The sequence below is a fragment of the Bacillus rossius genome, chromosome 6 (genome assembly GCF_032445375.1).
Source record: "Bacillus rossius redtenbacheri isolate Brsri chromosome 6, Brsri_v3, whole genome shotgun sequence".
Classification (NCBI taxonomy): Eukaryota; Metazoa; Arthropoda; class Insecta; order Phasmatodea; family Bacillidae; genus Bacillus; species Bacillus rossius.
In genome coordinates this window covers 34175629-34191132 of record NC_086334.1, presented here as the reverse complement: position 1 = coordinate 34191132, position 15504 = coordinate 34175629, and the positions used below count along the sequence as shown (strand labels likewise).

Sequence of the window (15504 nt, the reverse complement as noted above, 5' to 3'; positions counted from 1 at the left end):
ACATCTGTGCAGTACAGCATGCAGTGACATCTGAAGCTGTGAGTGTTGTGTTTGCTGCAGGTTCAGTGGGGACCACAAGCGTGAGAGGTTCGACAGCTACAACAGAGGGCCCGCCGGTGGGGGCGGGTCGGGCTACCACAGGGATCGCGACAGGAACCACCGTATGATGGAAAAGAGGTGCGTTTTTTTTTACCTATTTCATGCTTTATAAAGTTTTACAAAGTTGCCGTTTTGGTCTTCCTTGAAGCTGTAAGATATAGATATCAGGGCAACACAGTAATTTCAAGTAAGTCTTCTGTGACAAACCCCAGAAGTTAAACTGCTTTATTTTATCTGGCCAACAGAGAAAGTGCTTTTGCAATTTTTTTTTTTTTTCATTACTAGTTGCCACAGTTCTGTGCTGTTACTTTTTGTTTCACCAATTCTATTTTGTTCACGGGAAAGTGTTGTTTGTGTTAATGAATTGAGGAGAAGTGGAAGTAAACATGTAGATAATCCCATGGAACGTGATGTACATGTGTTTTTGATTTGAGATAGTTAACTTTTTGGTGAGGCCTTGGAATGTCTTAAATACAGGGTGGCCTCTCACCAGGAAAACCGGAAAAACCGGGATTTATCAGGGAAATCACATTGATCGGGAATTATCAGGGAAATGTCAGGGAATTTTTTTAATATCCGGGAATTTTTTGTGTCATGTATATTTCCATGCGTGTTTTGGCAGTGGACCTGTGAACGTCTGTAATTTCTTTTCTTAAGTTGCGCCGAACCGTGCTGAGTAGCATCAAGCCAATGCCACGCCGAAATATGTCGATTAGCGCTACGCTGCCTGGACCATACCGAGCAGTGCTAGCTGTAGCTGCCATCGCTCGTCGCCATATTGAGGATGTTTTCCATTTTTGACCGTTATATCGCAGCCAGTTTTCGTGTCTTTCATTAACGAACATGAGAATGGCATTTGCCAGATGATGTGTGTTCGTTACTGCCAATTTCAATTCAAAAATGCAGTTAGTGCTTTGTTTTGATTCGAGAATCAAGCCTCTGCTTGGTGCCATGCTGCCTTGGTGCCTATAGGCATTTTGTGACAAAGCTAGGACTATTTGCGTAACTGTAATGAGTGTCTTTCCGTGGTGTTTAATTTTGCGGGTCCAATAATAAATTATGGTTTTATACTAATCTTTACTAACATGCATAAGTGTATTGTCTAGGTTTTGAACCATAATTTATGCACGTTTTTGAAGAAAGGTGCTTTGATAAGAGCATCGTTGTCTTACATATCAAGCAAGCATCATTTCAAAATCTATATTAGTTAATAAGTTACAAGCAAAATGAAAATAGCATTGAATCTTATGAGGTTAACGCGGGTTGCGTAGTGCCCCTGAAACACTGAAGTGGCCTCTTAAGGGATTTAAAAGAGACACTAGTGAGGGGTCTTGAGAAGCTTCGACTTTGGACATAGGAAGTTGTGGGCTGCATACTCTACATGGTGCCTTAAAAACTGCAATAAAAACCACAGGATGGAACATTGTGGAATTTTTGAGGGCGTTATATTTTTTGTTTAAAAATGTTCCAGCACAAAGACGTGATTATACTTCACTGACAGGTTGCACTTTGTTTCCATTGAAGTTCTGTCCGGTGCGCTGGGTAGAGAATACAAAAGTGGCAGAAAGGGCAGTAGCAATATTTCCTAGTATTGGAAAATATGTTGATGAGATTTCCAAAATGAAATCTCCTCAATGCAGTAGCTTTACAGTTGTGTCTGAAGCATTGAAGGACAAATTATTGCTAGTGAAATTAAATTTTTTCCATTCACTTGCTGCAACCATAGAGCCATTTTTGATTGACTTTCAATCAGATGCACCCATGGCTCCTTTCAGGGTGGCCACTCACCGGGAAAATCGGGAATTATCAGGGAAATCACGTTGATCGGGAATTATCAGGGAAATGTCAGGGAATTTTTTTAATAACCGGGAATTTTTTGTGTCATGTATATTTCCGCAGAGCTGCCAACCATTACGGATTTTTCGTAATTATTACAGATTTAACACAGAATTATGGAACATCGCTGGTTTATTACGGAAACTACGCTTTGTGCTGCTGGGTAACTGAAAAAAATTCCGTTTCTGGTGTGCGTGTTTCGTGAACGCAGTTCGAATACATCACGTGGTTGCGCACATAACGGAACTAATAAATGTGCGCATGTACTGTCGAAATAAGTAGATTAATTCTTGTGTTTTGTAATAGAAATAGTACGGTATTACGTCTGTTGTACGATAAAACTAGTACATATTCTCGGACTTTTCGTTTGTTAGCTACTTACATCACGATAATTTTTGTACGGTACTTTGGCTAACCTGTGTTGTGTTAATTACTTTCTTGAAAGCCATTTTTTTCATCAAAGTGTTTTTGTCGTGTCTACAGACGTGAAACCATTTTATGTTGCTCGATAGTGTTGTGTTCTTCAGTGCCGGTTGTAGAAATGAAGCGTGTGACAGAACAATATGTATCTGGTGCAAAAAAAAAGGAACGTTATTCTTCAGAACTTTTGACCAAACTATTCAAAAGAATGGCCATGCTTTTCATCTTCAAATGTTTTGGAACGCCACGCATTTTGTAATGTATGCACGTGTAACTTTTCGATTGCACATGGTGGAAGAGATGACTGTAGACAGCCTATTGAATCAAAGAAACATGCAGAACATTTTAAAGCCGTGGCGAGCAATAAATCTATATCGCCGTTTTTCGCTACATCTGAAGAAACGAAAGTAACAAACGCAGAGTTATTGTTTTCAAGTTTTTTGGTGGAACACAATTTACCGATAGCAGTAGCCGGTCATTCGGGTAATTTTTATAAAGCTATCTGGATGAAACAGTTACTCTTGGTGCAGGATTCCACGGAACACTAATGTAGAACGAGGTTTCTCCATCAACCGTGAGTGTTTAAGGGCGCGGTTGAGATATTTGGGCGTTTTAGGGTCCTGAAAATTACATTTTATAAATTCCTTACATATCGCAAGTGTTTGTGAATGTTTTCATGTTAAGAATAAACCTTGTTCTAGCCGCAAATGCGTACTTAACTGCAATATAACTGTATTTAACAAAAGAAAACTCATGCATATTATACCTAATATTTTTTTCTTGCACCATTTGTATTTATGTTACAAATTTTATGAAAGTATAATTAGCGAACATATTTTGCTGTTTTATCATTCCTAAGGGCTTTCTCTTGAGCCTAGCATAGATAGAAATTAGTGTGGTGCAATAAATAATAAATAAAAAATTATTTACTTGGCTATTGTAAATTTTATGGAATTATAAATTGATCTTATTAAATTGTAGTGACGAATTTGCAAAAAATCATGTATGCAAACTGGTAGAGCTAGAGTTAGGGCCCATTCGTACGTTTACTGCGTTCAAGAAAGGTAATTGGTTTGTGCAGGAGTCAAAAAACAAACTATTCTGGATACCGCGAGGGTAAGCGTTGCTTCCGAAGAGCCTGCTAGAATGCGTGGAGTGCGCTGCTGGGGGTTGCTTGGCGCGGCCAGTGGGCTAAGGAAGACGTGCTGTTGTCACGTACTCGTCTGTTCTTTTCCAAGTGAACGAAGAGCGCCTGAAAGTTCAGAACACAAAATGTGATAACTTTGTAGTTGACAGTGTGAATATTTATGTGAACTAAATATATGTATGTATGTTCAATTCGAAAGCGTAGTTCAGATATTCTATTGGGTTTACCATTAATATACGTTGCCGTGATGCAGTAGGCACTGTGCGTATAGTGAAAAATCGTTACGTTTTTCTAGCAAGATGAACTATTAAGACTTAAAAATTTCTTAATAGTTTTTTTACAACGATGGGGCGAAGGAAATACTTTACAATGAAATATCATTGGTGTCGATTTTTCACACGAAATTGTTTCCATTCCTCTTATATTTTTGCACGTATGTCATCAGGTAATATTTTACAGCTTTGCAGGCCATTGCATTTGTAGTTGAGGGGAGGGGGCGAGGGGGGATAATAAATCAGCCTATGGTGATATTGTTTCTTAAAGTAAGTAATTAATTATTTTATTCCTGTTAAAGTAACAGTAATCTTCAACAAATATTATATGCTAACATAGAGCTCATGTGAACTGCTAATAAGAAAAACTGATACATATTACATAAACAATACTGTGGCAAACTCCTATTTTTTCACAATAATCTTTGTTCTGAATTTATAAATTTACTAGAAGTAATCGCAAATGGTATGTGAGAGTTGAACATGGTTTAGGACACTGAAAAAATAAATCACGAAATTAATTGAAACATTAGTTTTGTTCAATATGTATTTTTGGTGTCATTTGCATACGCTGTAATATATCCCAGAAAGGCTCATCAATATGTTTTATTTCCAACATCAAATATTAACTGTAAATATTACAAGTTATATCAATGAAAATTCTATGTCCGTTAGGATATGTTTGATGCATGTGCAATAACCCAGAACTCGTGTTTTAATTGTAAAACTGATATTATTTTGTCTTATTGTGTTCTAGAAAGGACTATATTTGTTTTACATGAGTTGTTTAATGTACTGTATTAGTCTTTGGTTTTAGCAAACAGAGGAGATGAAGCTTGAAGGAGAAATGAACAATTCCTTTAGATATTAAGTTATAGTAGAGAAAGAAGTTATAATTTATTTTGAGAAAGCATTTTTTGCCGTCGTTTTATTGTATTACAACTGCATCACAATAATGTGTACAACTACAGGTGAATGGACAATTCACAATTCACAATGGACAAATCACGTCAAGCATTAGGAAGTAACTGAAGATAAATCTGACACATGAAGTTAATATTCAGATATTCCAAATATGGTAAATTATCTGCAAGGACAATTATAGACTAAGGGTGGATTTCAAGGCTCGCTGATGTAAATAATAAACACAAATTTTAACAAAAAAACCGACTTAAAAATACTATTCCAAAACAAATTAATATACACTTAAAAGTAAAAAAAAAATAATTGCGTATTCTTCTACAGCTTAATAATCAACTTACTTGTTCTACTCATCAATATTTAGGTACGATCTGTGTGTTTACCACGCAAGAAGGTAGGTATAATGTAGTTACAATTATTGTTATTTTTGGAGTCGGTGTCATACTTCAAATCTAACTCAACACATACCTATACCGTCCTTCTTGCGGTAACTCCTTGTGTTTAATTTTGGCTATATTTTCGTATCACCGTTTGCTACATTATGCCTCAGCAGTGTCGTATTAAAATTTGTTTGTTTGGTTTAATTAGGTATTATTTATGTCGTTTAAAGGTCGCAGATATTGTCACAGTATATTGTTGTATAAAGGTTAATTTGTAAATTGGTTTAATTAGGTATTGGTATTCTGTCACAGTACTCACGGTATATTGTCATTCATATAAAAATTAATTTGTAAAAAAAAAATAGTTCTTAAAGTATTCTCGTATTATTATTGCTAGGTATATTGTAATGTTCCCTTGGCTGACATTGACTCCAAAAATAACAATAATTGTAACTACATTATGCCTACCTTCTTGCATGGTAAACACATTGATCGTACCTACATACAGTCAAACCTCTCTGAAACGACCCCTCACGGTTCCCAGGAATAGGGTCGTAATAGAGGGGGGGTCTTAATAGAATTTTTCCAAAATTTTCAGTTCATTTCAAACACCCCCCCCCCCCTTCCCAAACCACTACTCGCTAACCAGCCGTACAATGGCAGGATGCTGTCACTCACAATTCTAGACGGCTTTGCTTTAAACCCACTTCAACCTTCATGACAAGTCCGTCACCCTACAGGCCACCTCTAAAGAAAATATGTGTTAGTTTACATGTACATTTTCTGCTTTCCATAGTTAAATACACTAGAACCCCAATGTCACGAACCCCGGATTTAACGAAGCAGTGATTTTACGAATACATTCTCGGGAACCGTCAAAAAATTGGACATTTTGACCAAAATGTGAGTCAGAAAGAAAAAAGAAAAAAGAAAACCAAATGAAAGATCATTAAAATCTGTTAATTTTAACACACAGCGTATTTTTGTGTCGGTTTTAATACTTCCAATAATATTCATGTAAGAATAACAGAAAAATAATGGGACATTTCCTTTAAAAATATGGCAGCTGTAGGTTCTGCAACGCGAGTGGGCGCACACGAAGCTCGCCCGCCCGGCTGGCTGGCGGCAGCAGCTTCATGACGCATAAGCTCAGCCCTCCCTCCCCCCTCGTTAACATTCTTCAAGGCTAGCTCATCCCTTCCAGACACACAAACCATCTAGTGTCCTCCCTTATAAAACCCCAACTTTGCTCCCCTTTGAAAAACCTTCAGTGAAAAATGCTCATTTCACCCTCCCTTCTCCCGTAAAATTGGGCTATTTTGAATGGGGTACTAAAGCGGCGAGGGAGGGGTCAAAATATGTCACTTTTCACACCAAGTTCGAGTTCAGTCATCTCTGGCAAGGAATTTACAAGCTTTCAAACTTAAATATAAATGTATTTTAATAGCAAGGGTCCTATGAAAAGGAATATACCGAATAAAATCAAGCTGCTGTCACCAAACAAAGCATAAAACGGCCCAATGCGTGGTCGCTTCGTTATTGCTCGCGCGAGAGGTGAGACGTGGAATGTTAGAAGGCGAGGGAGACATACGCCAGCCAGTGTGTTTCCTGCGTGGGCGAAGCGATCTTTTTCTATCAATCCACGGGAAAAGATAATTGCTTGAGCTGTCAAAATAAACATCGCTGCGGCAGTTAAAACAAGTCGAGGCAGGCGTGCATCCAGTCGGTCACTGTTTATTGTCAACCGATAGTAATCAAAATCAAGAGAAATCCAGCAGGTAGCTTTCTTTGCCTTAACTGCGTACCACACTAGACTCTCGCAAAAAGCTAAACGTAAACACGTTGCCACAAAAACCTTTATCTGCACCCTGCCGGCAAAGGGATGTGGTTTGGGGGTTGTTAAGTGCTGGCAGCGGTTGACAGGAAGTGGTATCTATTTTTAGATTTGCGCTGCCTACAGCAGTACAGCACTTGGCAAGAGAAACGCAGTAACACACTACTCACCACAAGAAACTTATTTTCTGTCCGATTTTCTTCGGTTTTCGGCAATTTTTCACGGTTCCTCGAAATCGGGTTGTAATAGAGAGGTGGTCGCAATAAATGGGGTTGCAACAAAAAGGTTTTACTGTATTGATGAGTAGAACAAGTTTATTATTAAGTTGTAGAAGAATACACAATTTTTTTTTTACTTTTTAGTGCATATTAATTTGTTTTGGAATAGTTTTTTTAGTAGATTTTTTTTGTTAAAATTTGTGTTTATTTTTTGATTTTTAGTGAATCCGAAGAACACTAACTAATTTGTCTGAATACGGGTAGACCTACTAAACGTACTGCTCATATGAGACAGTGCCGTTTAAATGAAACAAATGAAGTCAGGGAGAAACGCCTATCTCAACAGGACAATATCAAAAGAGACTTACGAAGAGCGCAAAAATAGACTTTCGAAAAAGTTTTGAACAGGGAAAATATCGAAAAACGTAGTCACCGACTCAGCATGATGCACGATCGTCTGTCGAAGGAGACGGACGAGCAACGTGCCCACCGACTCAGCGTGATGCACGATCGTCTGTCGAATGAGACGGAGGAGCAACGTGCCCACCGACTCAGCGTGATGCACGATCGTCTGTCGAATGAGACGGAGGAGCAACGTGCCCACCGACTCAGCGTGATGCACGATCGTCTGTCGAATGAGACGGAGGAGCAACGTGCCCACCGACTCAGCGTGATGCACGATCGTCTGTCGAAGGAGACGGAGGAGCAACTTGCCCACCGACTCAGCTTGATCCACGTTACGGTAGGTGACAAAAATATCCGGATAGCCTATAGAAGATTCAGCCGAGTATCGTTAATTTGCTCCTAAGAATTGAAGAGTTCCGTTACTTTGTCATGGATCCCATAATCAGAACCTTACCAAACTTTCATCAAACTACCCTTGAAATACATCCTTTCCAATAAAAAAAAAAGAATCATCAAAATCGATTGGCGTGATATTGAGTTATTCGTCCATTTGTCGCGCACATACATAATGCAAATTTAAGACATTTTAATGGTTTTCTAATGGATGTCATTGTCAGAACTGGACCAAATTAAAATGGGACCACATGGAAAGCACCAGCTTTCTAATAAAAAACGAATCAAAATCGGTTTTCCCAGTCAAAAGTTCTGAGGTAACAAACATAAAAAATATATAGATACAGACAAATTGAGAACCTCCTCCTTTTTTGAAGTCTGTTAAAAAGGCATGTTTTTTAAACATTGAAGCTAGCATCTTTGGACCAAAAACATGCAAATATTAAATAAATTAGTTTACTGACTTTTGCCTAATAAATATAAACGGTAAAAGTTTTCGTTCCGTGAACTTTAATAACATCGTCTAAATCTCTTTGTTATAGATTTCCGATGTAATGTTATTTGATAATATAGTTTATGTTTTGTAACCAAAGTATGTTGGTATTTGTTTTGTAGCTTTATTTTGTTATAACAATGGAACGAGTCAATAAAAATACAAATTTAGGGCAAATGTAAATAGAATATTTCGTCTCTATTTTCCATTGCATATGCAGTTTAACCTCTTAACCTTTTCACCACTAAACCAAACTGTATTGATGATCACCGGCGAGTTTTTGTCGCTCTATTGTGTATTGACTTTTTCAAGCGCTGGCGCCCGTCGCAAAGCTTTATTGTGAATTCCGTTGTAGTCTCAGTTTTGAATACATAATGTTAAGTTCGTAATAGAGGCCACAGCTTTTGACAATGCTACAAATATTTGTGTTTGAAGTGCTATTTTAAGTATACATGCAATAAGTTATTTCTGTTATTTTTAGGGTCTACCTAAACATGTCACAGCCAACAGGATTTCTTTTTGCTTTGATATTTACATTATTTTTGTACTCACTACTGAAATTTATTGCCACATTGTTGTTCATTAATTTTGATATTTAACTTTTTATGATTGTCTGAAATTGTTTCATATGGCATAGTTTATTTCCATTGTTGTTCTTAAGCCTCAATACTTCCTTGTGTTGAAATATAATAATGTCCTATCATATAGGATTAGTTTTTACTTTCCAGTCCAGCTGCAGTATTACTTGTACAGCTTAACACTTTTTGATCTTGGACCAAAGCACCTGGTTTAAAATTGCGTACAGTAGTGCTTATCAGTAAGCCGAAAAGATATATAGAACTGTTTTGATAAATGGCCCACGTAAAAATTCTTCTTGCTTATGTGATGACCACTAAAATCTTTCTAGAATCTAAGGGTATTTTACTGAGAACGACAACACGGAGAAACGATGCAATATAGCCATCCAGGACTTCGTAACATGTTTTGAAAATAGCTGTACGTATTTTACCGGTAGATCATAACATCGCAACTTCAAATTTTGATATGTTCCTTGCAATGGCCTCAGAATGAGGAGTTTACGTGAGACTGAAGCCAATTCGATTGTGTACGTGTATTCGTTTGACGTCATGATATGATTTTTGAAACGTGATAAGATTTATATAAGTTATAGTGTGTCAGGTAAACATTTAAACAAAATAATATAATATTGAAAAGTAATTATAGTAATTCCGAATGGGATGTAGTTGCCTTTAGTTTTAGTATCGTTATCATTGTATGTTATGCATACTGACTTAGAACCTTGAAACAAAAAGACTCGAATACGAATCGGTTCTAATTGCAGAAATAACTCATTTATAGAATATTCGAACCCAAAGAAAACGAAATCTAATGAATAACTCTGAATAAGTCTCCTACTCCCGTCCTCAAACGAATCGACAGTATATTAGTATATTTTTTCGCTACAGTGTAGTTAGTGGTGTGTCATTTCTCGTAATTGTCGCGATTTTGTTTTATTTCTCGTATCAGTAGTCTAAGGCAATGCTAGTGCTACTAAAACCCCACTGCAAATCATTCTCACCATTGCCATCAAACTTAACAAGTAGTGGATGTGGTAATTGCCATTCGTTTATTATTAGACCACGTGATTAGTTTTGTGTGTGCAGGAACACATTCATGTGACGATTTAATTATCTTCGAATAACTAAGTATATTTCGGTGAAGCGTAAAATATCCATTTTTATTACGTTGGAAATCTGCAAAATATTGCTGAAGTTCTGTCGAGAACGAGTATACATTTAGAATGACACGTTTCATCGAACAATCCAAGGATAATGTTGGTGCTGGGATGATGGTTTCTTACCAGAGGACACGGCCGTCTTGAGGTGAGGCGGTAACTCACAGGGCCACAATTTTTTTCGCGTAAAGTGTTTCACTCAAGTTTCTTTCGACTGATGCGTGTACATGTCGTACGCGTCTTTTGGTTCTGCCCACAAATTACAGATGTGTAGTGTCGTAGTAGTGATTGGCACAAGCATACAGCAGACGTCACTTCATTAATACACGGTTAATTACTATGAAGCAGACCTGCAGAAGTGCGCATAATGCACTGAAACACACCGGGGCAAAATTTTTTTCGCAAAAAAATCGTAGACCTACTCGTGTATAAAGAATGTGTACTTTCAAGAAATCTAGAAATCTTACACCCCCGTATGAAATACATAGTGTGTTTGACGACTTACGTAGAATAATATTTTGTCTTCATGCATGTATACAAACTAGGCTTACTTGAAACCTTGGTAATGGGCTACTGTATAAATGAAGCTGTGAGAGATATATGTATACCTGTATCGGAATTGAGCGGACTCGTGTAGAGCGTGTACCGAACAAGGGAAGAACGAGCCAAGCCGCCGCGCCGTACCATGGGACACAAGTCCGGCGGCTGGGAGTTCATTCTCAGCTGCTCTCCCAGGGTGACTAAGTTCCTGGAAAATGTGGCAACACTGTAAGCGGGTAGCGGGGCGATGAGGAGAAGGGGAGAGGGGAAACAACCAACCACTCGCGAGCACACGATTCAAGGTCAGAGAACAGAGCGATACACCCTCCACGTTTGACTCTCTCTCCTCGAATGACCGCTTCTAGCAGCTACCCCCGTTCATATACAAGCTAGCGGAGTGGCTAGGAACACCACTTCGGCCCCCACTATCGTCCTGTAACAGTAGAATTAAAATTTGAAAGAGTGATGATTTTTCATACGTGAACCGCGCCCTTAATAGAGAATCTTAAAGAGGAGTCCCTAGTAGCTCAACGGCAAGTGTATGATGGAATTGTTGCATCTGGTGGCTTAGACAGTTTCGTGTCCAATATTTCCAAGGACATAATACACGCTGCTCGTAATTCACATGCACGGTATAAGGAAGCTATGGCTCAACAAAAGAAGGATTATGAATTGAAGAACAAAAGCGAAATGGCAAAGAAGAGGGCAGCAATATCTGCAAAAGAGCTTGCTGCCAAGAAACAAAGAATAATTGATGAGGCAAGAAAAGAAGTATAACTAATAGATGAGGAACTGAAAACACTTACCAGCTGAAAGAGCTTCATTATCATAAATGAAAACTGTAGTGTGCATTTGAAATTGCTGCAATTTGTAACAAGATATGCTAGTGTATTTAATTAATTTTTATTTGTTATTTGTGATGAGACATAAAACAAAACACAGACTGCAGGTAGCAGGGTGCTAAAATGTGAGTAATTTCTTTCTATAATATAATATTATTTCATCAAAAGTATGTTTTTTTTTTTTTTGTAATTGTAAATATCAGGGAAATTTTGAATTTTTAATCAGGGAAAAATCAGGGAATATTTTTGGTGACTGAGTGTGGCCACCATGAAAATAGCATGTCTTTATTTCATGGTTGAAAGGTACAAAATTTCATTGTATTAAACGTGGAATATTGGAGAGAATTACTCCCATTCAATTGGTGGTAAATACAGGTATTTTTAAAATAATTAGGCAATTAAATTTCAGTTATTTGCATGTTAGAAAATATAGGTGTGTATGTGAAACTTCAGATAATTAAATCTTTGATTTTGACATTCTGATGTTAGTAAAACTCAAGACTGAAAATGTTACAAAGAATTTTGTTGGAAATTTATCTACATAATGTCAGAAAATTAGAGAATTGTTTGTTTCTTTCACTTTCTTTTGCCTCAGTATACTTTGCATTACGTCACTGTGAGTGTTGTCTTAAATGATGATAAAAAAAACATATTAACAGTTTGCAGATCAGGTAATAGTATATTGTAGTTATATTTTTTGTGAATGTGATGTAATCAAAAATTAGTTTAAATTTTAAATTTAGCATATTTAATGATTTTATAAGAGTAATTCCATTAATTCAAATAACTTGAAAAGTTGGTATTCTGTTTAAGTTCTCCAAATATGGCATCTAGTGTGAAAGTTTTGATCTCATTTGGGTATTACAATGAAATAGTCTGCTGGATAAAGGCACGAACCCGCGGATGCATGTTGCAGGTTCCGCCAAGGGCCGTCCAGCTACGGGAACCACTACGCCCCGCCCATGCCTTCATTCGGCTCGGGGGGGCCCGGGTACTCGCAAGGGGAGATACAGCCCCACTTTCCTCGGGAAAGGTTCCCCGGCCCCATGACGGGGAGCGGCGGGGGCAGTTGGCGGGGGAAGGAGCGAGACTACCGCAGGGACTACGACAGGCGCCCTCCGCCAAACTCTTAGTGGTGCGTGTGAAGTGCAGTGCATGCGTGGCTACGTACTAAGCCTGCGAGGCACTGCCAATGTCAGTTTTGGATCATAGCGTGTGGATTGCAAACTAAGTTTCGGTGACTTCCACGAACTGCGGAACGGTACGCAACTGCGTTCGATGTTTGCACTGTGATGAAATCATTTGAGAAATGAATAACTTTGCTAATATGAAATCGCTATCAACGGCAGAATTATTTAGTGCTGCTGTTCATGAAGTAATTTTAATTACCATCATAGATAAAATTTTTCCAACAGTTAATACCTCGGAATGTATTTCAAGTTGGCCCATAGCGAAATCAATACTCTGTGGTGGGAAGAGAAGATCTACAGATCTATCTTCCATTCAAACAACTTTTACATTGCAACACACCGTAAACTGTTTCTGTCAAAGATATAACATTAATTAGCATAATTTTTTTTGTAGAATGTTTATAAAGACAAGTGTGTAAATTTACCTTTCTAGATCTTGCGGGCATTGTATGTTAAATAGTGAATTATTAAAAAAATTTTTCGAACATGCAATGTCTTATACACCAGTAACAGTTCTCTGTTCCTGTATTTGTGACCGGATATTTTCATTGTAAATAAACTTGTCTTCTAGTGGAGAGTGGTTTTATGTTGCGTGTGTTTGACTGGTTTGCGGATGCAGCTGTGCAAAAAATTAAATGCTGGATTATATTTTGAGCTGTGTGAACTCATGTGGATACCATCTCTCATGTTTCAAGAAGGTCTCTTTATACTGGTGCTAAGAGAAACTCGCTTTTAAGATTGAGAAGATGAAAGAGTAATATTGTGTACAGTAGTTGGCCCAAGGAGTGTAACTAACATGTATATAGCCATCACAACTTTCTCCTGTGATATGAAGTGATCATCATTGAAAACTTGTCAGCACAGCAAAATAAGTTAACATGGCAAAGTTGTAGGTAAGGCATTAACATTGATTTTATTAGAAAATAAAGTCACATCACGCAATCATTTTTAAGGTTTGGGGAACTAGAAATTTTGTTCATTCACAATGTGCTACAGTGTTCAATAGCAGCTTTCTTCTGCAAGAAAATTATTAATAAAGTTTTTTTTTTACATTTTGTAAAACTATTTTAATTTTGATTATAAACAAATGACTATTAGAAACTTTTGTTCTGTCTGTATATGTGTATATATAGTGATTTCTGTTGGTTTCAACTGAAATCAGGAGATCATTGAAAATTATAATATATTTGTTTTTATATACATATGTAAAATCTATATTTTATTCTTTTTTTTTTGGTGCCACCATGTGACTTCAGTAATTCAGTTGAATTATAGAAGAAAATATTTAAATAAATTGTGTACATGATAAAAGTGCAGTATTTATTTTGATGAATAAATAATGAAAAGATTAATAGTGCAATTTTTTGTTTAAAAAATATAGGAGAATATTACGCATTAAGGTCCTATCGGAGCAGTTTTTTTGAAAAATTTAAAGATTATTTGTATTATGGGGTTGATGATTGGATAGGTCAGTAAGATCCTATCTAAATAACACGTAGTTGTAATAATGTTGGGTTGATTCTAAAAAATATTAGTTCTGATTCATGTATGTATTGGCAATTCAATCCTTCAATTTGGTTGTAACTACTATTTTTTATTCTCAGATGTAAAAATCTGTTTTTGTTTACAAAATATAATTGCAAAAAAATGACTAGTAATTTACTTACAGTTATTGCAATTAATAAACAGCTTATTATGATAGGACACTGTAATATTTTAATTTAAGCGCTTAAGAGCCCCAGAATAGATTAACGTGTGTGGTTGCACTACAATTTAACTATCTCAGTTTATAAAAAAAATGCAAATTAAATTAAAATGATAAAAGGTTTTATGTAGGGACAAGATTTTATGTAATAATTTTTAGAACATTTTAGTTTTTGAAACAGTAGATTTCAGTGTTACTGTTCTTATTTTTAAAAATTGTCTTTACTGTATTTACCTGCATATGGTTAGCACATTTTAGCCGATTTTTTGATTTAAAAAATGTAGTGCAATCCTTATGCAAATTCATAACTTTGTGTAAAAAAATAATTATAATTGCAGTGTGTCATCGTTCATCGAGTATGTATGTAAATAACTCTCCAGTTTAGGTATTTAATTTGTAAAATGTCAGAAGTATTTAAAATTTGTTTAGTTAAAATATCTCAGCAGTGTGTGAAAAGCACTATGAATGATGCCATTGCGCTAATCTGGTTGGTGATGGGGGGGGGGGGGGGGATGGGGGACATGGCTTTTTATGTTCCTTCAGCTCCCACATGAATTTCACTCTGACTGGAAGGTGCTAGTTTTTATAACATAAACTGACAAGAAAGGGTAGCTTGCAGCCTCTTTTTTTTTTCTATTCTGGAAGAGGTCTGGTTAAAAAAAACACAATATATGGGGGGGGGGGGGGGGGGGAGAGGATACATGGGTATCTTTTTGTTATTCGGAGGGGGTGTAAGGCAGTGTGGGGAAGGAGATAAAAGTGGGCGCAAGAATGCCACCTCATTGGTTGCACAGAAAGACAAAAAGGGGACAGGGGTTAACACAAGTGCTGCATTTCTTATGCACCAATAAGCTGAAACACTATTTGAGAGTGACTCTTACAGCAAAAAAAGTATGATTTTCATGACCTAAAGGGGTGACCCTTCTGCTGGTAAATACAGTATTCAATTAAAAAAAAAAAGAGTATATATTTAAAAAAAAAAATGAAACGAAAATATTTCTTAATACTTATTTCACCTAAATATTTTCTTTTTGACTGACACCTGAAGCAGTTATACCGTAAAGTCATTAGTAA

The 15504-nt window shown here is 36.8% G+C and overlaps 1 protein-coding gene across 2 annotated transcripts in view; it reads left to right on the top strand.

The window, feature by feature from the left end:
* Positions 1-14573, top strand: part of LOC134533016 (chromodomain-helicase-DNA-binding protein 1) — a 90659-nt gene extending 76086 nt beyond the window's left edge. Inside the window, exons 29-30 of one of the 2 annotated variants that reach the window (XM_063370150.1) lie at positions 67-177; positions 12452-14573. In XM_063370150.1, the coding sequence (XP_063226220.1) occupies positions 67-177; positions 12452-12668 (328 nt within the window). In that variant the 3' untranslated portion in view covers positions 12669-14573. Of the gene's footprint in view, positions 1-60; positions 178-12451 lie in introns of both variants that reach the window. The other variant, XM_063370149.1, reaches the window with a different exon arrangement.
* The last annotated feature ends 931 nt before the right edge of the window (positions 14574-15504 follow it).